This window comes from Spinacia oleracea, chromosome 3 (assembly GCF_020520425.1).
Source record: "Spinacia oleracea cultivar Varoflay chromosome 3, BTI_SOV_V1, whole genome shotgun sequence".
Classification (NCBI taxonomy): Eukaryota; Viridiplantae; Streptophyta; class Magnoliopsida; order Caryophyllales; family Amaranthaceae; genus Spinacia; species Spinacia oleracea.
In genome coordinates, this window is record NC_079489.1 from 153,558,562 (window position 1) to 153,584,349 (window position 25,788).

At 34.5% G+C, this 25,788-nt stretch overlaps 2 protein-coding genes across 2 annotated transcripts; one reads left to right on the top strand and one right to left on the bottom strand.

The window, feature by feature from the left end:
* LOC110788651 (uncharacterized) lies at nucleotides 1-8,941 on the top strand. Its single transcript, XM_021993289.2, has 4 exons — nucleotides 1-849; nucleotides 2,531-2,620; nucleotides 4,328-4,395; nucleotides 8,590-8,941. The coding sequence occupies exons 1-4, from the start codon at nucleotides 202-204 to the stop codon at nucleotides 8,726-8,728; spliced, it is 945 nt and encodes a 314-aa protein (XP_021848981.1). The 5' UTR covers nucleotides 1-201; the 3' UTR covers nucleotides 8,729-8,941.
* LOC110788650 (sugar transporter ERD6-like 6) lies at nucleotides 8,826-14,120 on the bottom strand. The gene is made up of 18 exons (XM_021993287.2): nucleotides 13,613-14,120; nucleotides 13,413-13,475; nucleotides 13,189-13,278; nucleotides 12,926-12,985; nucleotides 12,750-12,815; nucleotides 12,594-12,659; nucleotides 12,385-12,460; nucleotides 11,526-11,590; nucleotides 11,352-11,444; nucleotides 11,180-11,260; nucleotides 10,999-11,083; nucleotides 10,467-10,513; nucleotides 10,318-10,380; nucleotides 10,177-10,236; nucleotides 9,981-10,046; nucleotides 9,821-9,880; nucleotides 9,548-9,662; nucleotides 8,826-9,253 (listed from the first exon to the last, which is right to left on the bottom strand). Exons 1-18 carry the CDS (start codon nucleotides 13,856-13,858, stop codon nucleotides 9,141-9,143), a joined length of 1,515 nt encoding a protein of 504 aa, XP_021848979.1. The 5' UTR covers nucleotides 13,859-14,120; the 3' UTR covers nucleotides 8,826-9,140.
* Between the last annotated feature and the right edge of the window lie 11,668 nt (nucleotides 14,121-25,788).

A 25,788-nucleotide genomic window follows, 5' to 3' on the forward strand; every position in this document is an offset into this window, starting at 1 on the left:
TATTCTCCCTAACAAGTTAGCAACCCACAAGTTGTCCACCAAACCCATCTTCCTCTCCCTAATGTTGTTGAGTTTTATAACTAACAATTACTCCGTATACTACTACATAACAATTAACAACTAACCACTCACCACTTTATAAATTATAACCACAACATTCTCCCATTAATCACAAAATAATTCTCTAAAAACAAAATAAAAATGGTGAACCTCGTGGAAGCTCAAAAGCCCCTCCTCCACGGCCTTATGAAAATGGCCGGAATCCGCCCAACAACGGTGGAGCTTGAACCCGCGGGTACGTCCATGTCTTTCTGGGTACCCGCAGAATCACTCCCAAAACCCAACAAAAAACCCAGTAAGAAGCCCGAAAGGCCCAAACCCGTGGTAGTCCTAATCCATGGGTTCGCCGCCGAGGGGCTAGTGACGTGGCAATTCCAAGTAGGAGCACTCACTAAAAAATACTCAGTCTACGTGCCGGACCTCCTCTTTTTCGGGAAATCCTGCACCGGTGCCACCGACAGGTCTCCGACGTTTCAGGCGGAGTGTTTGGCGGCGGCGCTGTCGAAGCTGGGTATCACCAGGTGTACACTGGTGGGGTTCAGTTATGGCGGGATGGTGGCGTTTAAGCTGGCGGAGATGCGGCCGGACTTGGTGGAGGCGGTGGTGGTTTCGGGGTCGATATTGGCAATGACGGAGTCGATCAGTGTGGCGGAGTTGAATAGGATGGGGTTTAAGTCTTCGTCGGAGTTGTTGTTGCCGACGTCGGTAAAAGGTTTGAAGAGTTTGCTTAAGATTGCTACTCATAAGAAGTTGTGGTTTCCTGATTGCTTGCACAAAGATTACCTTGAGGTAAAACTTAATTACAAACTAATCACTTATTAACTTTTTTGCTAAATTATAATGTGGTTTTGTTTTATAATTCACTAATTATCCGTACGTAAATTATGTAGCATCTGTACCGTTACTTTCTCTAGTTGGTTAAAATTTTCATTTTTCAACTTCTTTTATTTTTAGAAACAGTCTACTTGGTATATCAATTAACAGAACAAAGTATAGTGATTAAGGGTGTGTGAATAAAACATTTGATTAGGTGAATCAGGTGTTATGCAATAGGCAAAAACATGCTTTGAGGATTGTAATAACTAATTAATTAAGTTTATACGCACGGAGTAAATGAGTAATACGTGTTGTTATTGAGTCCGGATCATCTAGAGTTTTAATAAAACTCTACAAGGTAGAGTTGTATCTAAACCATACATTTTAAAATCAATGGCTCATATTTTTTAGAAAGATAATATATGAACCATTGATTTTTCATTCAATGGTTGATATGTTCAAACTCTACCTTGTAGAGTTATTTTAGAACTCTAAAGGATCCAAAACCGTTGTTATTGTTTCATTATTCCACAATAAGATTTACCGCTAGGTTGTTGTCAATTTTATTTTTTTTCGAAAAACTGGTGAGTCACAAGGTTATTTCAAATTATAAATGGACATGCTTCAGTCCAGTATGTGACTTATCATTCACATATTTTTAGCCTCTATTACTAAGCCAAAACCTTACCAATTGAGGTTGGCATGAGTGGTTAAGGGCCTCTTGCTCCTTAACCAAGGTCTCGGGTTCGAGCCTTGGGAATGGAAAAAATCTCAACTGGGAGGGATGCTGCCCATCGAGGTACCCATGCAAACTCCCACGGGAGATTACCCCCGAAAGCGGTGGGAACTCCTCGTAGTAGAACCAAAAAAAAAACTAAGCCAAAACCTAGCTCATTGGTACATTATTATTGTTATTGTTGTTAAATGATTTGATTTGGAAGCGTACTTGATTTGTTATCGTTGTATAACTACGAGTATATCAAGTAAATGTGACTACACTAGTTGATCGAGTTGGCATAAAACATCACCACCACAAGAAAAGAAAAGAAAAAAAGCACAACAACATCATCACGAGCACGTAATCATGGGCTACGCTCCAGCCAACTTTTTTTTTTGGAAAAACACGACAAAACACGTTAAACTGAATGAAATCAGGTTAAGACACGTAAACACAACAAAACCTGACACATTTGGTCGTGCCTCAGCTCGGCCACTTTTTTTAAAATTTTCGAAACGACGCACACATAACTTGTGGGCTTGGCATAGACAAAACGTATGTTTAGACGTAAGGTAAGCAGACTCAACACAGTCCAGCCCGCCCGCACGGCCCGAATTACCATCTTTATCAATGAGCCACGTTAATTAATGTTATTTTGCCTTGTGTAGCTAGTGTTGTTAGTTCAACCAACTACACCTAATTGTTTTGGAATGCCGGACTAAGACTTTTCGTATTGAATGTTATTAAATCGAATGTAGATAGAAATTGAAGATGTCTGAATCTATGAAAGATGAGTGCAGTAGTAGGGTTTTAAACTTTTAATAGATACATGTTCATTAATTTTTCTGAATTAAATGTTTACTTGTAACGAAAGCTACCTGGTCCGTACGGGTTTAAGTTTAATATTATGAAAATGACATTATTGACATTTGACAGGTGATGTTTACCAATAGAAAGGAGAGAAGTGAACTCCTTGAAGGTTTAGTCATTGCCAACCAAAACCCTGATATTCCTAATTTTCCACAGGTCCATCTCTCTCTAGCTTTCCCTACCATTTATTTATTTATTTATTTTGCGTGAATAAGCCCCATGGACAGGGGCGGAGCCCGGGGGTGGGGTGGGTCATGACCCCCTACGGCTATGAATAATTACTAAATATTGCAGTTATAAGCATACAAAATAAGTAGCTGAGATGGTAAATGTAAACTCATACGACATTTTTAATAGCCCATCACATGTTTAACTACACAAGGCATTAGTATAGTGGGTTAAGACCTCATTGGTATTTTTGTGTGATTGCTGAGTAGATTAAATAATCTTCACACTTCGGTTTGACAAGAGGACTAAACAATAGTAATAAAATATTTAAACGCAGTACGTACTACAGAGTATGTAGTAGAAGTACTTTGTATTAATAGTAATAACACGGAGTAATCAGATAAGGTTGAGTGAGATATATTCCTTTCGTCCCATAATATAGTGTATGTTTTCCATTTTGAATGTCTTAAAATGATGTGTCTAGTTTGACAATTTCTTATTTAATCAATTAATTTTTGTCCAATATACTTTTATAGTTTTATCAAACAATTTAAATACGCAAATTGTTCTACTTTTAATTACAAAACATGCGCCCATACTTAATGTTTGTGCAATGAAAAATTGTGTTGTTGATTTTTTTTATATTCAACAATCTTCTCTCTCCTCCGCACCTTATTGTATATATTTTTTTTAAATACGGAGTATGTATTTTTATAATAGGTACTCCCTCCGTCCCGGAATATTCGACCCGGTTTGACCGCCACAGAGTTTAAGGGACTTGAATTGACATATTTAATTTAATAGGTAGTAGTTGATAGTGAGGTATTATTTTAATGTAGTTAGTGGGAGGTGGGTTAAGAGGTGGGGTTGGGGGAGAGTAGGGGTTGAATTTTTAATTATTTTTTGTATGGAGTAGGGGGTAGGTGGGTTAATAGGGGTGGAGTGAGAAATAATATAATATTGTTAGAATATTTCCATTTTTAGAAACAGGTCAAGTATTAAGGGACGGTCCGATAAGGAAAACAGGTCAAGTATTCCGGAACGGAGGGAGTACAATATTAGTTGTTCAAGTTGTTTTTTAAATTCTTTATAATATATTACGGGACTGATGGAGTATTTAGTCATATAAGATGTTTTTCCTTACGTATTAAACCAAAAAACGAAAGAGTAAAGAAGAAAAAAAAAGAAAAAAGCCTTAAGATCATGTTAACAACATGTAGGCTCCGTTTGGTAGGGCGTAAAACGTTTTCATTGTAAAATGATTTTCCATGGAAAACACTTTTCAAGGAAAAAACAATTCCAAACTAGTTTTTCTTTGTTTGATAACTTAAAGGAAAATGGGAGAAGATGGTGAAGATTGAGGGGAAGAAAGGAGAGGGAGGTAAGGAAGAAAGAAGGAAAAGTGGTTTCCCTCCTTTTCAAGTGGAAAAGGGTTTTTCACCTTTGAGGGAGTCATGGAAAATTGTTTTACATCCTTTTACCCAACCAAACAACGTAAAATGATAGAAAAGGGGAAAATCGTTTTCCATGAAAACGTTTCACGCCCTACCAAACGGAGCCTTATTGTTACTTGTTTTCTATCTTACTTGTTGCCTATCTCCCTCTTTCACAATCCAATAGTCCATACTTCAATTTTCTACTATATTATTATAATATTTTTTATCCTAAATTATTTTTCCTGGTTTTTATACACAGAAAATCCATCTGTTATGGGGAGAAAGTGATCAAATTTTCACGATTGACATTGCGCAGCAAATGAAAGAGTAAGTTCCACTCTCCTTACCTTTGCTCCCCATTTTAATTACTACTCCGTACCATAGTAGATCGATCACACTTCACAATTATTTGTCCAAATTTTGTTGATTAGTAGGGGTGTAAATTGGATGGATTGGATTGGACTTTGCCAAGTCCAAATCCAATCTAAAAATTTTTGGACTTGGATATTTGAGTCCGAGTTCGATTCAAACTTTCCTCGAATCTGATCCATAAAAAAAAAAAAAAACAGTCCGAATCCAGTCCAATTCGGTCCGAATTTTTCTTAGAAAAAGAAACTTCATTTTAATTCTTTTTTATAAAAAAGTTAAACTCAAATATTTCGATCATAATGCAAATAATATTGTAACCGGCTAACTTTTCTGACACATAAAATAAAATATACGAGTACTAAATATTGCTTATGAAATGTTTTAATACCTACAACTACAAGTTACTCCTCCATAAAGCGTAAATAAATAATCATTAAGCAATAGATATAATTGTAAATAACAATATGTCTTACAAATCAAAACCTTAGCAAAAAGGTTATAGTTCTTAAAAAAAAATATGTATTATAAAGCTCAATAATCAACTATCACAACCGACGGGAGAAAGAAGTTGATATGGGTTTTATATGGAGTGTGATATTTGGTTGTTTTTTTGTTGCACATAGTTATTAAAGGCCCAAATATCACATATTTCACAATAGTTTTTAAATTACATATGTTTATCTATAAATAAAATCATAAAATCATAAAACTTTGGACCTGATTGGATTTTTGGACTCCAAAAGGTTGAGTCCAAGTCCAGTCCAAAAATAATTGGACTTGGAAATATGAGTCCGAGTTCGATCCAAAATTTTCAAGTCCGATCCAGTCCGACAAGTTTGGACTGGATTGGATTGGACTTTGGACTTTTCTCAATCCACTTACACACCTATCGATGAGTACTTTTTTCTTTTTATAAAGGTTCATTAGTACCTATAAGTCTATAAGACTATAAGTCGATACTAGGGTCTGTTCTCTACAACTTATTTTGATTTATCCCGGAAAAAATAAGTTTAGATAAGATAACTGCAAGGATAATTGCACATTATTATGACAAAATAGAAAAAATGTGTAAAAAGATGGATAGATAGAATAAAATAATAAAGTATGGGAATTGGGTAAAAAGGTAGGTTAGGTAGATGTAATAAAAAAAATAAAGTAAGAAAAAGTGAGTGGAAAGTTGTAAATATTTTGGGGTAAAATGGGTAAGACAATAAATTTTTATGTCAAAAAAACAGAATAAAGCAAAGTGTAAAGAACATTATAAAGCAGACTTAAACAGAAAGTGTAAATATCATTTATTTTTTGCCAGATAAGATGATAAGTTTATTTAAGAAAAAATAATTTACTTTTTACTAGATAAGATGAAGTTCAGACAAAATAAATCGAATAGATTGGAGCCTAAAAGTTAATTTTAGTCCTAAATCATTTTATCGTCCAAGAAAACAATGCTAATGACCTACAAACCCAAAGTGTTATAGCCATATGAACATATTGAACATTAGATGTTCCAACGCGCGGATGGTGTAGGGGCCTGCACGTAGATCTACGTGCACCTGCACCAAAACGCAAAAACATTAAAAGAAAACGAAAAAGAACATAACAAACTAAACAGAAAGAACATAATAAAGTAAACGAAAAGAACATTAACTAAAACCTGAAAAGAACACTAATGCTAAAAAACTAAAGAAAATATACAAAAATGAAAATAACATATTCTCTCTCCTGATAAACTATAAAAAGAACAATTATTTTTCAAAAAGAACATCGTGTGAAAAATACAACAGAAAAACAAAAAAAAAATATTATCGATAATGTTACTAAATATTAAAAAACATAAATAAGTTAAAAAGAACACAAAATAATTATAAAAAAAAAACAACAACTTTTTTACAAAACAGAAGAAAAAAGAACAAAACACATGGAAAAGAACAACATTTTCTTTTTCCTTATCAAACAAAAGAACAGAATGAAAGGGACGAAAAGAACAACAAATCTATGTTCTTTTATTAGTTGTATTTGTTCTTTTCAAACCACTTAGTGTTCTAATTAAAAAGACAAAAACGACGATATTTTGATGCACTTAAAACTAGATCTAGTATTTTTATTTAAATGTATTTTTGTTCTTATCCCACGCATCAGAACTATGTTCTTTTATTAAGTGTTATTTGTTCTATTCAAACGATTTTATGTTCTAATTAAAAAGACGAAACGAAGATTTTTTGATGCACTTAAAACTAAATCTATATTTTTTTAAAAAGTTTTTTTTGTTCTTTTACCACAAATCGGACTATGTTCTTTTTTAAGTGCTATTTGTTCTTTTCAAACCATTATATGTTCTTTTTTAACAATCTATGTACGTTGATATAAAAGAACAAACTATGTTGATTTAAAAGAACAAACTATGTTGATGACACAGTAAAAGTAAAGTTGTGAAAAGAACATAACAACTTGAAAAAGAACATTAGAGGAAAGAACAAGGAAACGTACCTTAATCACTTGATCAACATGTATCAGGAACATCAATATCTTTTAATAAATCTTAAAAAACTGATCTCAATCCTCGGAAAATATCACGCTCTCCAGAGATTCTCTTGCTTCGAAAACTAACCAAATTGAACTAGTGTTTTTTCTTAATTCACTCATTTTCAACAAACAAGAAACATTCAGAAGGAATTTTAGAGAGAGAATAAGGAGAAAATGTTTTTTTTACTCTATCACTCACCATCTAACTCTTTCTCTTTCAAAAAATCTCTCTTATGTTGAGAGAATATAATATAAATCATCTTCTCTTTCTCTTTCTAAAATGTATTTATAAAATGACTAATGGTTATGACTCATAAGTACAATTATTATATATATAGTTGCTGAAAAATAGAAAATGAACAAATAGGAAGTAGAATCAAATAATTGAAGAACAAAGAAGGAGAAAGGAAAAATTGTTAAAGAGTGCATAATGAGAACTGTGCACGTGTTTTTATTTTGTTATTTTAACAGAGTATTATAAAAAGAACAAATGAAAAGACTAAAAGAACAAATATAGAGACTGAAAGGAACAAGTCAAGTACTTTGTCCCACAATAACATATGATTCGGAATCATCATTTTCATCATTCTGTTATGAATTATCAAGCACATTATTCTTAATATCTGAAAAAAATAATAGGTTAACATGTATAAAAACAAGAAAAAGAACGCAATCAAAGAAACAAAGGATAAATAAAAAGTAACAAGAAAAATAACACAATAAAATAAAAAGAACAAGTTATGAAACGCAAATAAAATTGAAAATAATAAAAAAGAAGAACACAGTAAAATAAAAGAACAAATTATGAAACGCAAATGGTCTATTTTTCTACTATAATGAAACTGTTCTTTTAATACGAGCATAATGAAACTGTTCTTTTAATACGAACATATGTTCCTTTAATAGGTAAAAATGTTCTTTTCTGGGAAAAAAATCGTAATTACGTAATCAAAATCTTCAAAATCAACGATTTCAACAAAATCAGCGTGTTATTACATAATTTGATTCATTAAAATCATCAAATTCATCAAAACACGATTATTGCACAATCAAAATCATCAACATAGTCAAAATCATCAAAAACACAATTATTACAAAATCAAAATCATCAAAACATACCATTTATTATTACAAAATTGAAAAATTACCTCCCAAAATCAGATTACCAGCTGCAGAATTCAGGTTTGAAGAAGAAAAATCAATTTAATTTGATGTTGAAGCAGAAAAATCAACGAATTTTTGGGGATTTTCATTACTTTCTCTCTCTAAAACCCATTTAAGAAAACCTAGTTCACACTTTCTCTCTCCTCTTCATAGTTTGAATTCAAAATATAAAACCCAGAAGAATATATATCGCAAAAATAACAACGAATCAAATAAAAACGCGATAAACATAGCTGAAAAGAACAGAGCCTTTAATGTTCTTTTGTTTAGGGGAATTGTTCTTTTGTTCAAGGGCATTGTTCTTTTTTCTGGGAATTTAATAAAAACGCGCGTTTTATGTTTAATGTTGGTCGTTTTGATCCCGGTGCACCTAGAGTTACGTGCACACGCCTGTACCATCCAATTTGCGCATCTGAAAGGAAAATCAATCTGGAATAATACGGATATTCCTGCTAACATTTGCAGGAAACTAGGAGAAAAGGCTTCATATGAAGGCATAAAGAAAGCAGGTCATCTGGTTCACCTCGAAAGGCCCTGCGCTTACAACAGATGTCTGAAACGCTTCTTGGCTTCCGTATACCCTGATGTACCTGATCAAAAGTAATCATTTTCTTCGTCCAAATTTACCTGTCGTCAAATTACACTTTCAACGTGACAAGTAATTACAAAAGGAGATTCAATTTGTAGAAATAGATGTGTGGTTAGATTACAAGGAATGGAATTCCATATTTGAATTGTTTTTCAGAATCTGAATAAATTATGTGTATTGTTTGTTCAACAACAGTTGAGAAATGAATGAAATGAAATGAACAAGTAACTCATTGTTGTCCCAATATGGGATTTAAAGTTTCTTTATAACAATCGTTTTTCAGTATATACTGGAGGAATGTAAACCTTTTCGGCTTCTCAGTTCTCCCCCTTCAATTCCATTTTTGTCTCTGTATGCTGAACTCATGAAATGGTGAGTGATACAGGATAAAACCACATACTTGTGTTGCAAACTGTTTTTTTGTTTTTTATCTGAAGTATGCTTGAATTTCTTCCAGTGTTTTTCCTTTTGTTTCTGGAAGCCACGCCGCCACGAATACAACAGTTATAGCAGCAAAAAATGTGTAAATTGTAAAGGTTCCTGCAAAAAAAGACCATGGGGGAATCAGAATTAGTCAAGAGATAAATATGCTGCTCTGTTTTGTTCGATTTATTTCAGACAAAATAAGTTCATAAAAAATAAGTTTTTCAAAATAAGTTCAGGTAATGTAAGTTCTGACAAAATAAGTCGAATAGAACAGAGCCTTATGTTCTTTCAACTTTAAAATTAGTTTCAGTAAAATCAATTAAGATAAGTAAATCACTTTTAATCAGTTCATTTAAAATCGGGTGAAGAGAACAACATGGACATGGACGAGTACAGAAAGAAAATCACCTCCGCTACTCCAACCAAGCAGCAAGTTTGCAGTCATTGTGACACCCCATGAAGTCAGAAAGTTAGCCATTGTTGCTACACTCCCAGCAAGGCCTTTTATACTCGTTGGAAGGATCTGTTCAAGTACAAAGGAAAATACGAAATAAATTCAGTTCATTGTTGCACTAAGAATAGGAATATCAGATTTGAAAATGAGTAGTATCAGGAATTTAGCATTCATTAAAATCTTAAGTATAATATAAAACGGTTTAAAACAATAATTCATTGGCATACCTCAGACATAATAAGCCAGGGAATGGGTCCCATTCCCAAAGAAAAGAAAACCACCATAGCCTGCCACAATAAATAGAAGAGGTCTTAATTATTCATCGAATTTTCTTTTTGTCCTGTAATTAATTTGGGGGTGGGGATGAAGTTAGATGCAGGAGCATACCACGAGGCCTACTACCGAGAGTATGCTCAACGTGCTGTGCAAAGCCGAGTCTTTTGGTAGGACATCCTGTAACAAAAATGTAACAATAAGATCAACATATCAGGTCTTTTTCGGCCTTGGAAAGAAAAGGAAATCATGCACAATCTTAGGTCAAACAATAAGATCAACACCATAAAATGAAGCAAGTTATGCTGACCTCGAGAAAAAATGCAACTGAGACGAGGAGGAGGCTAACCGTCATTCCAACAGAGGAAACCTGTTATGATTAAAGTGGTTAATCATAATTAACATCAATGATTTATACAACCAACCAGATTGAATAATATCAAGAACGTACTATAAGAAGAACCCTTCGGCCAGCTCTGTCCATTAGCCAAGTTGCAACTCCAGTAGCAATCACCTGTTTAGTTTCCCAGAAAGATGAAGGTTTGAGTTTAGCGGTAATCATCAGAATTCAGAAATAAGAAAAGGAATTTAGCTAGTTACCTGAATGCTTCCAAGGCCAAATGTGGCAGCAGCACCCTCAGAAATTCCTGTCCATATTGTAGTAAATTAGAGAGTACCATAAGAGTAACAAAAGGTCTTGCACGCACAAGGTGCACGAAGATAACTTTTACTCAATTTTTTTGGAACTTTTAATATGTTTTGGTTAACTTTTATATTATTAAAAAAAAAAGTTGATGAATTAACATTTTAAAGGTATAAATAATTAATTTTATACATTATTAGTGATTCTGGAGAAATAATTTTAATTAAAATAAAAAAACTTATCACTAAAAAATAGATAACTTTTACCTATGTAAGAGTAAGTTTTAAGTATGTTTAGTTAACTTTTACTTTGGTCTACAATATTTTACTGTACACCACTTATAAATAAGAATATGTGTAAGCGTAAAGCATATAGTTTCAGGACAGCAGAGGAAATTTTCCAGCTTCAGCATGTTTGATAGTTGTATATCCTTTTCCTAAGAAATTGAGAGGATTTCATGAACAACTTCAGCCGCCTACTGTTTCTTACCTGCTTTTTCAAATATGGTACGGGAATAGAACAAAATGCCATTAATACCACAGAGCTGCTGAAGCAAAAGTAATCCAATTCCCAACTGCAGCATGTAAATAGAGCATTAGAGGAGAGATTTCAAACAACTTTGGACATTAATAGAGGAAACACAATAATAGTCCCAAACAAACCGTTCTACCATCAATGGGAACCAATATCTTTTTCTCTTGAGATGTGAAATGCTAATTGTTGTTCTTTTGCGGGATGATGCCACAGATTTCTGCAAGTACATCACATTGATTAAGAACTCAACAGCCACAAAAATTTTAAAAAATTGGAGAACTAATACGAGTAGTAGGTAAACTGATTACTTTGATGTCATTCATTTCGACAGCAATATCTGTATCAAATCCTCTTAGAACTTGCAAAGATGCTTCACATTCTTCCATCATCCCCATTTTTGCCTGAGAAAAGCCAGGAAACAAAAGTTAAAGTGCAATACATCAGAACAAAGAAAGATGCACTGACATATTAATGGCTTTTACCAGCCAGCGAGGAGATTCTGGTATGAAAAATAGCCCTGGTATCAATGCAGCACAAGGCAAGATTCCTGCAACATAGGGGGAAAAAAAATCAGATTTTGTCAGCTAATTGATAATAGAATAAAGAGGTTATGTTCTTCAAAGGGGGAAGTGATGTAATAAGCATGGAAGAAACCAGGTACCTAGATAGTCAAAATACTATACTCCAAAATAAGGAATACCAATCACTCATTCAGTATACAATATTCATGGAGGGTCTACGTTAAACAATGGTATATCACACATTCATACATATCAGTATATCACACAAAATCCTTCTCACAATATCCTCTTATACTGTGATTTCAGGATTTAATTATGTCCAAAATCTCTCTGAAGATGAATAATTGCAGAGAAAACAAGGGTGTAACTTCTATTGTGCTTGGAAGTTTCCAATATTCGAAAAACATTAAGGAACGTCTAAGACTTATATACTCCGTAGATGAAAAGCAAGACTTTGGCTCCAATCCCCCTTCAATATTAAGGCACACAAACACATTACTTGCTGTGGTAAAATGGATATTGCCAAGATACAAGTTCTTAAGTGTGTAAATAAGCCAAACATGCCAAGAGTGAATCCCTTTCAACATCCAAGATTATTGATTATTCGAGTGTAGATTTTTCTGATGGTTCCACCAACTTAACCCCATATACAGTAAGTGCAAACAAGATTTACTCTACTAAGAAGTTTTCAGCACGAATGATCTTATAATTTGTATTCACTCTTACCTCAATAGTCAACATTAACCTTTTATATTAGACGTATGTAAACATTTTGTTACTTCAATCAAATTGACTAATCAGTATACATAAAACGGCATACCAATAATTGCAAGTGCTCTCCATTCAACAAATATTCCCAGTAGGTAAACAAGCATTATGCCAATGGTAACAGCAAGCTGAAATTGAGATAGAATATTTCACTAGTCAGTCCTTTGCGGTTAAGCATTGATTACTAATTGTTAAAAGACAGGAATCATCATCAATGAAACAGATGATCTGCTAATATCTTTGTACAACCAGAATAATCACCTGGTTCACTGATCCAAGCGTTCCCCTCAAGTTTTGAGGTGCTATTTCGGCTATGTAAACAGGCACCTAATTACATTAAAAAATAAACATTATGAATCTGCTAAAACGTAACATATGACAGTCAATTCAACAACTCTGATGAATGGCAGGATTTACCGTGTAGGAAATAATGCCAACACCAAAACCTTCCAGCAGCCGTCCCATATACAGAAATGAGATATCCTATAGATGGTTCAACAATACAGAAATGATATGACCAGCCAACCAATCAATAATATTTGGGATTGAACGATAAACAAATAGCACAATGCTCGTTTATATAGCTCACTTACTCTCGAAAATGATACGACCAGCCATCCAATGATATTTGGGATTGAAGCAATCATCAGTGACTGCAATTAATTAAAAACAGGAAATCATAATTAAAAAAAATAAAAAAATTACAGTACAACAAACATTGTTATGACTTATGAAGATCTGTTGATGTTCTTATCAAGTAGGACCCTTTTTAAGAGACAACAATGGGTGACAATGACACAAATTCTATAAGTTAAAAACCATCAATAAATTGCAGGAAAGGGATAAAATCTCATACCCCTTTGCGCCCAATGTATTCAGAAATCTGGCCACTAGCAATTGCCCCCACCATTGCTCCTACATTAGCCAATGATCCAAACAAGGAGAACTGCCACCTCCATCAATAGAATCACAAGTTAAATTGAAAAACAATCAATCATCTTATATATGTTGTTGGCAATTTTGAGAAGTGAAAATGTACAAAAATTAACAGAAAATCAAAAAAAAAAAAAAAAAACATACCTCTGACACTTTAAGGTCAAGATCCTTCATGATGGAGGATTGTGTAGGCGATGAATACCCACACTGCAAAAATCAACATTGAAAAACAAAAACAAAAATCCCAACTCAGAATTTAAAAAAGAGGATAAAACTCAAACATTAAAATCAAAACTACGGAAGAAAATAAAAATTATAGGAAGAGAGAGAGTGAAAAAAATTACGGTGAAGCCAAATTGGATAGGGCCAAGAGCAACGACAAGAACACAGAAAACAATGGAAATGGCGGATTCGCTCATATTAGCAATAGAACCAAAAATACTGGATTGTCGTGAACCCATCACCATACTACCACTACTGATCGGATCTTTCCCGGTGGCGGAGCCACTCATCCGATACCAACTCCCCGTATGAAGGAACGGCTTTTTGAGCTCCGCCGCCCTCGCTTCCTCCGCATCGCCGCCGCTCATTTTTTGTTTTTTGTGTAAATTATTCAATCAAAATCAGAATCAGAGAGAAAAGGGAAAACGTGAGTAGATCTGTTATGTGTTGTTGGCGCCAATGTTTGTTGTTTTGTTTTGTAAGACGGACAAAATCTGTTTGATCTTTTATTTTTTATTTAAAAAAAGGATAATTGTTTATGATTTGGTACATAAGCTGATGTGGATCTGTGGCAAGATCCACTCTGTATTGATGTTTATGTGGAAGAAAAGAAATGGTCAAGAACCTAAAACATCCCTGTCTTTGGAAATGTTCTTTGCTGCCTCACACGAGAAGTGTGTGAACGTGGGGATAAGTTCACACCCGGGCGCGATCACAAACTAAATTTCACTGATCTTATCTTATCTTATCAGTTTTTCATTTATCCTATCTTATCAGTTTTTCACTTATCCTATCTTATTAAAAATGGTATCTTATCTTATCATATAAAGTAGTATCTTATCTAATTTTATTACCCTTGTCGAGAGTTATAAAAACGTATTGACTATATGCATTATCTTGTTTGAACTTGTCTTATCCTTATCGAGGGTTATAAAAACGTATTGACTATATCGCTTATCTTGTTTGAACTTATCTTATAATCCGTACAGAGTATATTTTCTTTTCTGGATTTATCGCGTCTTATCTTATCACGTGAACTGAGTAAAAGTAAGTTAAACATAACGGAGCTTAAAATTGTAAGTTTAACGTCTTAAAGTTGAAGTTGAAGTTGAAGTTGAAGTTAAAGTTTCCCTTGTTGTATTGCATTGATCGATTGAGAAATAAAATTGTTTGCTTACCAACAAAAAAGGTAAAATTATGTTCTATATACAAATGGGGGTTTGTAAATCATTAAATATTACTTCATCCGTTTATAAATAGTTGTAACACTTTCACTTTATGCACTATTAATATACGAAGTATTAACTTTGACTATCTGTTTACACATATATAAAATATATATAAATGTTACGGAGTATTATATAGATGGTTAGATTAGTTTCATTGTATACTTTTCAAATTATCAAAAAAAAAAATTTACTAATAGATAATTAGAGATAATAACGGTCAAAGTTGTGCGTTGGCAAACGTAAAAGTTCAAGTGATGCAACTATCTCTAAACGTAGGAAGTATGACTAGTCACCTGGAAGCAAATTATGAAAATTATTTGATGTATCGATCAGGTGCACCGTAAATTTGGGAATATTTTTATACTTATTGATGGTCCCTCTCACATTTTCTCCTCGTGAGAAGATGCACCTTATATGTGTTGAATAAGTTCTCCTTTCATTTGATTAATGATACACTTTCTTAGTCACGTTATTTCACTCTATATTTTGTTTTATTAAAGCTTATACAAACTTGCAAAAGTAATGACACCAACACGATTTCCATCTAATAGAAGTACAAAAGGCACAAGATGATCCTAAAAAACCTCCTATAAATTAAATGCATGCCTTTTGATCAACTTCCTATCGTTTTCCCCTTTTGATACACCTTTGTAATGTGCAATAGTTCGTGTATTGCAAAATAAAAATAAAAATTGTACACCGACTTTCCAATGTAAAATTCTCCTCACTCTTTGTGCGCGTATTTTGTATATTTATTACACAAATTACTGAAAATTTAATACGCGCTTTAAAATCTCTCAATCTGTTGAGTTGAATCGAATTTAAAATTGACGGACCCAAATTAACACGAAATCGAAAGTAATTTTTTATAACCAGACTCAATAGACCCATATGACAGGTCTAGGTAGTACCATATATGCATGAGCTGGAGAAATTCTAATCCCTTGGAGAGCTTTTTTTCCATTGAAAATTTCTCTAACCTAACACATGCTATTCTAGAAGGTTTTTGTAATTCGTTGCTAGTTTAGCAAGGGTTTCTAATAACCCCAATAGTTTAGTTTGTTTTAGTAGTAGTTACTTGTATTGTGCAAACTTCTTTTTAATTTACTAGATTAGGTCCCGTGCACGCACGGATATTTGAAAATTATTATTTGACCATCTTTTTTATAAAAAATTTAATTGAATTATTTATCCCTTAAATCTATTGCGTAATTAATAATCTCGAATGTACTCATTTTATTATATTTTAATTTACTACGTATTATGTATTTTTATATGTTAAGTATGATAACCTGACTAAAATATTTGATATATTTAATATGCTAATTTGACCAAAATATTGAGTAAGAATATTTTCTATTATTGATATGACAGTTTGACTAAAATATTACCAAAATTTTAATAATGGCGTATTCCATAAATCCTATATTTTTTTTCCATATGTAAACATTTATACAAAAGGAGAGAAAATAAGAAAAGGATAAAGTAAATATGTCTTTTTAGGAAAGAGTTTTTGGCGGGAAAAATTTTCTCCAGAAAGTGACACGTGTCATTCCTGATGTCTCTTTTAGTATATAGTAATAGATAGATGCAAATTAAACTTAATGTCGGGGGAACAAAAAAAAACATATGTCTAGATCAACCCTACTAGCTTAGTATTTTTTTTACTACTTAACCGTTAAGGTCACAATCTTCGTGAAGTCGACATATTGATGGATTCTAAAAATCATAAAAAATAATTCCTCCCTTTTTTAATACTCATAATATTGGAGTATATGATCAGAAGCAAGACAGCAGCACAGATCAGTCCACTACAAGAGCTGCGTTGATCACTGCTTTACTCTCTCAACTACTGACAGTTGAAGATCATGATGCACAGATTAATGACATGGCACTCTAGTACACAGATTAGTGACATGGCACAAGTTGTTACATGATGTAATAGTTAGTTATAACTAACTCTTTCAGCTGTGTTTGTTTGCCTAGAAAACTAACACACTAGTATATAAGCTGGTGTGCTTCCTCTTGTAATCTGTAACAAGAATCATTCTGATTCTTACTCAATAAAATCTCTTCTCTTTTTCTCTCAATCAGAAGTTCCAATTCAAGAACTTCTTCATGGTATCAGAGCAGGCTACAGATCCTGCTAAGCTTTCCGCATTTCAATAAAACTGTTAAAAGAACAGCAGCAAGTTTTTTTTCTTAGCAATTCTTCCAGAATCTGTTAATCAAAATCAGAAAACAATCCTGACAATTCAAATCAAAGTTCAATCAAAATTCTCTGTTTCGTTTCTTGAAGATTATCTCTTGAGTTTATCATGGGAACAGAAGCAATGCAAGATCCTAACAGTGTGTACTTCATACATACTTCAGAAAATCCTTATGCTGCAGTTGCATCAGACAAATTTGATGGAGAGGGTTATGCAGAATGGAAGAGAGGCATATTGTTAGCATTTGCAGTCAAAAACAAAGTTCGTTTCATTGATGGATCTTTGCCTAAACCAGCTCTCAATCATGCAGACTATCAAGCATGGGATAGATGCAACAACATGGTCATGGCATACTTGTTAAGGTCTCTGAGTCCTACAATTGCTAAAAGTGTAGTGTTTCTTCCAACTGCAAGAGACATTTGGAAGGATTTGGAAGAACGTTTTTCAGTTACTTCAGGACCACAATTCTATGGATTGCAACAAAGTCTATGTGAAGTTTCTCAAGGTGATAGCAGCATCACTGATTTTTTCACCAAGATAAAGATGATTTGGGATGAACTGAATAGTGCCAAGGCTGTACCAGTTTGCATCTGTACTGGCTGTACTTGTAATGTCAGTCAGAAGTTTGTTCAAGAAAAGGAGGAAGAAAGGTTAATCCAGCTGTTGATGAAGTTACACAAGAAACACTCTCAAGTGAGAACTAACATTCTTATGATGAATCCTTTACCAAGCATAGCTATTGCTTACAGATTGCTTGTTCAAGATGAAAAGCAACAAAGAATGTCTGAAGACCAAGAAGTGAAGCCAATGGTGTTTGCAGTTGCTGATGATAGAAGGAATAACAACTACAATAACAACAGGGTTTATCAGCCCAAGATAATACAGGGTCCTGGCAATAACAAATTTGCAGTTTCAAACAAAAGAACCGGAAATTCCTTCTTCTGTAATCATTGCAACATAGCAGGTCATTCAATGGAAAGATGCTGGAAATTACATGGATATCCACCTGGTCACAGAGGCAAAATATTTGCAGGAGTGATGCAAGGTACTGAAGATGTTCCAAGTGATGAGAGTATCACTCACATCTCTGAAGAACAATATCAGCAGTTTTTAAGCCTAATCAATGAGCAAGAACAGCCTGTTCATGCAGCCAATGTGGCAGGTACATGTCTAATCACTTCATTTAATACAAGGTGGATTGTTGATAGTGGAGCTACAGATCATATTTGTTCTAATTTGGAGTTATTTCATACATTTTCTGAGTTGAAAGAAGGTGTTAGAACCATCACAGTTGCTGATGGTAAGAAAGTTGAAGTAAAACATATTGGTGATGTTTTAATTGGGAAGAATATTGTGCTTAAGAATGTTCTACATGTTCCTAACTGTCATTTTAATCTTATCTCTACTCATAAATTGTGTAAAGATCTTTCCTGTGACATCATATTCACTCATGACAAGTGTATGATTCAGGAACATTCTCAGAAAACTTCAGTGGTTCTTGGTAAGATAGAGTCAGGATTGTATGCTGTGGTTGAAAGTGATTTGGAGACTAAAAGGTTGCAGAACAACACAAGTTCAGAAGTTCTGGTTTCAGTTACTGAAGATATCAAGTTGTGGCACTTAAGGATAGGTCATCTACCTTTTGATAAACTCCATCTAGTGAATAAATCTTTGCCATCTGTTGGAAGAAATTGTGACAGTTTTTGTCAAATTTGTCCTAAAGCTAAACAATGTAGACAGCCTTTCCCTATTAGTCATACTAAGACTTTTCAATGTTTTGAGTTACTTCACATTGATGTATGGGGCCCCTGTAAAGCAAAGACTCATGACAATTGTACATTCTTTCTTACAATTGTAGATGACTATTCCAGGAATACATGGACTTTCTTAATGAAGCATAAATCTGATTCTGTTGATATTCTATCCAATTTTTTGAATTTTATTGATACTCAGTATGGCTTGAAGGTGAAATGTTTTCGAACTGATAATGCCAAGGAACTTTGTGAAGGCAGAATCTTACCTTTGTATCATAAGTTTGGGATCAAACATCAGAAAAGCTGTACAGACACTCCACAACAGAATGGAGTGGTTGAGAGGAAGCATAGACATTTACTAGAAACAGCTAGAGCTTTGTTTTTCCAATCTAGACTTCCAGTGAGATTTTGGGGTGAATGCTTGATTACTGCTACTCATCTTATCAACAGAATGCCCCTAAGTAGCATCAATTTTGAAATACCTTATGAGAGGTTAAACAAATCTCCAGTTCAGTTAGATCACTTAAGAGTTTATGGTTGTCTTGGCTATGTTTCAACAATCAAAGCCAATAGATCAAAGTTTGATCCTAGATCAATTCCTTGTGTTTTAGTTGGTTATCCACCTGATCAGAAGGCCTATAGAATGCTTAATCTAGAAACAAAACAGATTGTTGTTTCTAGGGATGTCCATTTTCATGAAAAACATCTACCATTTCATATTTCAGCCACCCAACACACAAACACAAACCCTATTTTCCTTCCAATCCACACTCCATTTGATTTAAATACAGATTTTGACATTCCTGATGTATTTGATATACCATCAGAACCAGATTCCCCAACTACAGATACAAATTCATCAAACACAGACCTTCAACCTGAAACACACACAATTCTTCAACCTGAAACACACACAATTCTTGAACCTGAAACACACATCTCTGTTGAACCTGAACCACCATTCAATCCTGAACCACCATTCTATCCTGAACCTAGACAATCTACTAGAATACACAAACCTCCAACTTGGTTGGATGATTATGTGTGTACTGTTTCTGAACTAAGTTGGTGCAACATTGTCAGTTACAGTGAACTTCCTGTTTTTCACAAAGCTTTGGTATCACAAGCTGTTAAAGCTCCTGAACCAGTTAACTTTAATGAAGCTTCTCAGTCTGCAGATTGGGTTGCAGCAATGAACAAGGAAATTGATGCTCTCACTGCTAATCACACTTGGGATATGTGTATTCTTCCAAAAGGCAAGAAGGCTATTGGTTGTAAGTGGGTTTACAGAGTAAAGATGAAGAAAGATGGTTCTATTGAAAGGTTCAAAGCCAGACTTGTGGCTAAAGGGTTTACTCAGAAGTATGGAATAGATTATGCAGAAACTTTTTCACCAGTTGTAAAAATGGCAACTGTCAGGTGTTTGATTGCTTTGGCTGTCACTAAGGGTTGGATCATCCATCAACTGGACATTAATAATGCATTTCTGCATGGTGATCTCACAGAAGAAGTATACATGAAGGTTCCTGATGGTATTCCTAATCCAGAAAGCAAGGTGTGTAGGTTGAAAAAGTCCCTATATGGTTTGAAACAAGCAAGCAGGCAATGGTTTGTCAAACTTACTTCTGAACTGCTTCATCTTGGCTTTGTTCAGTCAAAAAATGACTACTCTCTTTTCATTAAGACACAGAACAATGAACACACTCTGGTTGCAGTTTATGTTGATGACATATTGGTCACTGGGCCTCATCACTCAGAAATCATTGCTCTCAAGTCTCACTTGCACAAAAAGTTCAGCATCAAGGATTTGGGTGAACTAAGCTATTTTCTGGGAATTGAAATTTCTAGAGTTCAGAATGGTGTTTTTCTCACACAATCCAAGTTCACTAGGGAACTTTTGGCAGACTGTAACTTGGATGTATCCAAACTAGCTAAAACACCCCTTCCTGTCAAACTTAAGCTCACTGATTCAGTGGATGAGCCATATACTGATCCTACTCAGTACAGATGTTTGGTAGGCAAGCTTAATTTTCTCACTCACACAAGGCCAGACCTTTCTTTTGCAGTGCAAACTCTTAGTCAGTTTATGCAATCCCCTAAGGTGTCTCATTTTCATGCTTTGCATCACCTGCTTAGGTATGTGGCTCACACAGTTGGTCAAGGGATTTTCATTCAATCCTCTTCTCAGTTGATTTTACAAGCCTATTGTGACTCTGATTGGGCTGCTTGTCCAGATACCAGAAGATCTGTAACTGGTTATGTCATGCTTCTTGGTACAAGCCCTATATCTTGGAAATCCAAAAAGCAAGGTACCATATCCAGATCATCTTCTGAAGCTGAATATAGAGCCATGGCAGCTGCAGCCTCAGAAATTACTTGGTTGGTTCGATTATTGCAAGAAATGGGTATTTCTAACCTAAGTCCAGTTCAACTTAAGTGTGATAATCAGTCTGCAATCCACATTGCAAAGAATCCAGTTCATCATGAAAGAACTAAACACATTGAGCTAGATTGTCACTTCACTAGGGATAAAGTGTTAGAAGGTTTGATTGATCTCACTTTTGTTCCTACTTCTGATCAGTTAGCTGATGTGCTAACAAAGGTGTTGTCCTATCCTCAACACTCTGACTTGTTATCCAAGCTAGGTATGCTATCCCCACCTAGCTTGAGGGGGGCTATTGGAGTATATGATCAGAAGCAAGACAGCAGCACAGATCAGTCCACTACAAGAGCTGCGTTGATCACTGCTTTACTCTCTCAACTACTGACAGTTGAAGATCATGATGCACAGATTAATGACATGGCACTCTAGTACACAGATTAGTGACATGGCACAAGTTGTTACATGATGTAATAGTTAGTTATAACTAACTCTTTCAGCTGTGTTTGTTTGCCTAGAAAACTAACACACTAGTATATAAGCTGGTGTGCTTCCTCTTGTAATCTGTAACAAGAATCATTCTGATTCTTACTCAATAAAATCTCTTCTCTTCTTCTCTCAATCAGAAGTTCCAATTCAAGAACTTCTTCACATAACGTTTGTTAGTTTCACGCATGCCAGTGCACAACTTTGATTATTTATATCTTAAATTCTCTTTATGCAAAAATTATAAAAATTTGATATTTTGAAAATACATATTGAGACGAATCTAACAAGATCCCACATGATTATGTTTTATCTTATATAAAAAACACTACGAATAGTCAAAGTGGATTATATAAATAGTGGCAAAAGTCCAAACGTTGCGAGTATTAAAAAAACGAAAGAAATATATGCATCTAAATTGAAAGTACTTAAAGGAAAAAACTTCCATAAATGATATCATCAATAAAAAAAGCGTGACACCCTTAACTTTGATACCCATTACAAGTAGATGATGGAGAAACTAACCAATGAGAATTATCTATCGATAAAAATTGAGGTTTGTGTAAGGTAGAACACATGTTTGAATTTCTTTCCCACATTTATAATTTCTTTGTGACACATTTAAACCAAAGGTGACCGAAAAGTTAACCCACAAACAATTTTGTGATGGTTAGAGGGACACATGAAATAATCTACACTAATAACTCAATGAGGCTTTTACATTAAAATTATTATTGGGGTATGTATACAAATATACAATAGGCCAGTTTTGATTTTTCTCCACCATTTATAATTTGTATTATACGACCTTGTTACTTTTTTGGTGCGACTGAGCCACAAGACCGGGGATTAGAATCGATCCTAAAATCACCTGAGACCGGGATAAAAGGTCTAACCAACTGAACTATTATTTTAAGAAAAAAAAGGTAGACAATAATTGGCAGTAAGTGGGTTATTGGGCTTGATTGAAAATAGCATGGTAATACTTAATGGAATACCGGTCAAAACAAATCTGGAAAGACGTGGAATAATTTTGGATACAAAATGTGATTTTTGCGAGGAATATTGCGAAGACGCACAACATGCATATTTTCCGCCTTTGCAAATTGGCTCAAGATGTGTGGAGGAGTAGTATGCTAGACATACTCTCAAACATTAATGAGAGTCTATCTATGCAAGATTGGATTCTCAATTATATCCAGCTTTTTATAAGCTTGGATGGGAAGTTCAGTGACAGGGTTGTTACCTTTATTGCAACGTTATGGGCCATATGGATAACAAGGAACGAAAGGGTTTTCCGTTCAAATGTTGGAGACATTACTGTGTTTCTGATTCAGTTTAAGCTTGCCTTAGAACAACACAATGTGTTTAGGGGAAAAGATGATGGTAAATTGGGTTTTCTACATCCTCCAGAGCATAAGCAAGATTATCCACCAGGATTTTACTTTGCAAATATAGGTATGGAAATTACTTTACCAACGTCAACAACAGTTATTCTTATAGATGGAGCATGGAATAAAGATACGTTCAGAGCAGGAATGGGTTGGGTTCTTAAGCAACGACAATCTGATGAAATGGAAATCCTTGGGGGTTGTGATTATGGTTTAGGTAATTCAGCACTACATGTTGAAGCTATGGCTTGTCTACGAGCATTACAATGGGCAATGGAGTTATCCTTTAATGACATTGTAGTTTATACTGATTCAACTAATTTGGTTTCTTACTTGCGGAAACAAGTTAAACCAAGTATTCAGCTTCTGTGGACAATTGACACCATTTTTGAAGTCGGTAAGAGGTTTAAAAAGTGTATTATTTACAAGGTACATCGAGACCAGATTCATTCAGCACATGTCCTGGCCAAGAGGGCATCTACGAATGGAATGCAATTTTCTTCAGGAGTGGGTAATAAGGCGGCTGGTTAATTAGTGTTTAATTTTATTATTCTCCTTGTATCATTATCCAATGTCAAAAAAAAAAAGAAAAAAAAGAAAATAACATGGTAAGTGGTTCATACATGGACACGAGGCTAGGAACCTGTAGGTGAAGAAATGAGAATATATTTTATTTAAGGATAAATATAAAAAAGACAATATCGATGCCTTATAAAATTGACTAACATTATGTTCACAAACTTTTCAGAAAAGCCGATGTACGATAATGTATTGTGTGGCGGCCTAAAAGAGGAAGGTTATCCGCACTTGTTCTGTTCTTTTAGTTACTCTTATTGATGTTATAAGTTTTCTTTATTGTAGTTATAAGTTACCTTATTTTCAAGGCTATTAACTCAAAGGGTAGAGCAACGTACAATATTGTACATGGTGTGGGGTCAAGCTCCACGTAGCCTACTACCTATATTACATTTGTGTATTGATGTATATTTTCATTTGTGGTGTTGTATTGGTCATAGTTATAACTTGTAACAAGCATATAACTTTTGATTAGGGTAACTTCATTGTTTATTGTAAGGGTCTCATTTTTCAATCGTTAGAGTCACATTTATCCTAGAGTAAGGTAACTTTAGTCCTCGAATAAGGTCACTTATATCTTTGATCTGGTTCACTTTTATATTTGGATGTATAGTAAAATACCGTAGATTGGGGGCACACAAAAGTTTTTGCATTATGTTTTGTCCGACTTATTTTGACTTGTTTTAAACAAGACAAATTCAGATAAGTGCAGTTAAGTTTAGATAATATGTACTCTCGGATATTTTGTCCCTTAATTAATACACAAGCTCGACTTTCCCTCAAAAAAAAAGTTCAGATAATATAAGTTAAGAAAATAAACTTTTTTCAGACATTTCCCCACACAAATATGTTTATTTCAGACGATTTTTTATTTTAAAGTAAGATAAGTTCAGTTGTTTAGATAAGTTCAGATAATATAAGTGCAAACAAAATAACTCAAATAGATCAAAACCTATAAATTGACAAAGGCATAGGATGGACCACTACTCCACTAGGAATCAAACTATAGTATTTTTTGTTTTTTTTTTTTTGACAAAGGATTCATATAACGAAAAACGATTACAACCTATAAACTAAAGAAACTACATTACATCATACTACAAATTATAAAACAAGCACAACAAGAAGATATTGAAAGAGAGAAGAACACTAGCATACACACAGAAGACAGGGAACAGTGATGTCCGATATCCAAGCCTGAGGAAAAGCCTTGACCTAAAATAGTAGCTCGGAACCTGGTAAACCACGTGGCGCTGAATCTAGCCGAAGCTAGAACTTGAACCCACATCACAAACATTATAAGGGACGGGTGAATTTGAGATGGTTGGAGAATGACACCGGCAAATAGGTCTTTATATTACAGAGACGAAGAAGCTCTTTGGTGATGGAAGATGAAGTGAAGTGAAGACAATCCCTGACGGAGAATGCAACCTGTTGAACAACACACACGGACACAGAACATCGGTCTTTTCCTAGAGGTCGATCAACACAACCGCCTAGAAGACTCAAACCACTACTCGGAGAGACACTTTCCTTGACGACTCTACCGCGAGAAACCTTACATTTAAATGCAGGCCCTCTTCTCGCACATCCTTCAAAGAAGGTAGCAAGAAACCGGAGGACATTGCTTGCCCCAGACAAAGCTGGGGAGCCTCCTTCAATAGATCGATTAACAGCGATGACTAACAAAATCACCACCAACAAACTAACGATGAACACAACAGGAATAACAACCCCGTACGCAGACGAAAATCCCCTCTTCCCAACTAAACCAGAGACCAATTCTTCCATCAGATTACCTCCTAAAGGATACCTAAATCTAACATCCTTAGGAACTAAAGTACACTGAATTTCCTCCCCCGCATAGGAGAGGTCGAGCACCTTGTTCAAACACCTTAAACAAGGTGAAACTTCCTCCTGCAAACCCCAAAAAACCAACATGACCCCTTGACTCACCCAAATCCACAAACCAACAATCACCCAAGATGACCAACTAATCCAGATCAAACCAAGCCAACATAACATAGTACAAACACTACTAACAGGGCAATTTGAACTCAAGCAACACCAAATCACCAACCATCTTATACACCAACCAAAACCCTAAAATATGTGTATAAAATCAATATTCTGACCCTATTCCAAACCAACCAGAAGCCCAAGCAAACTAAACAACAAAATACACAAAAAAAACATCATGAAATTAATAAACTAGATTACACAACTTACACCTTTTATTGAAATCGGCAAGAAGCAGATGACCAGAAAACCC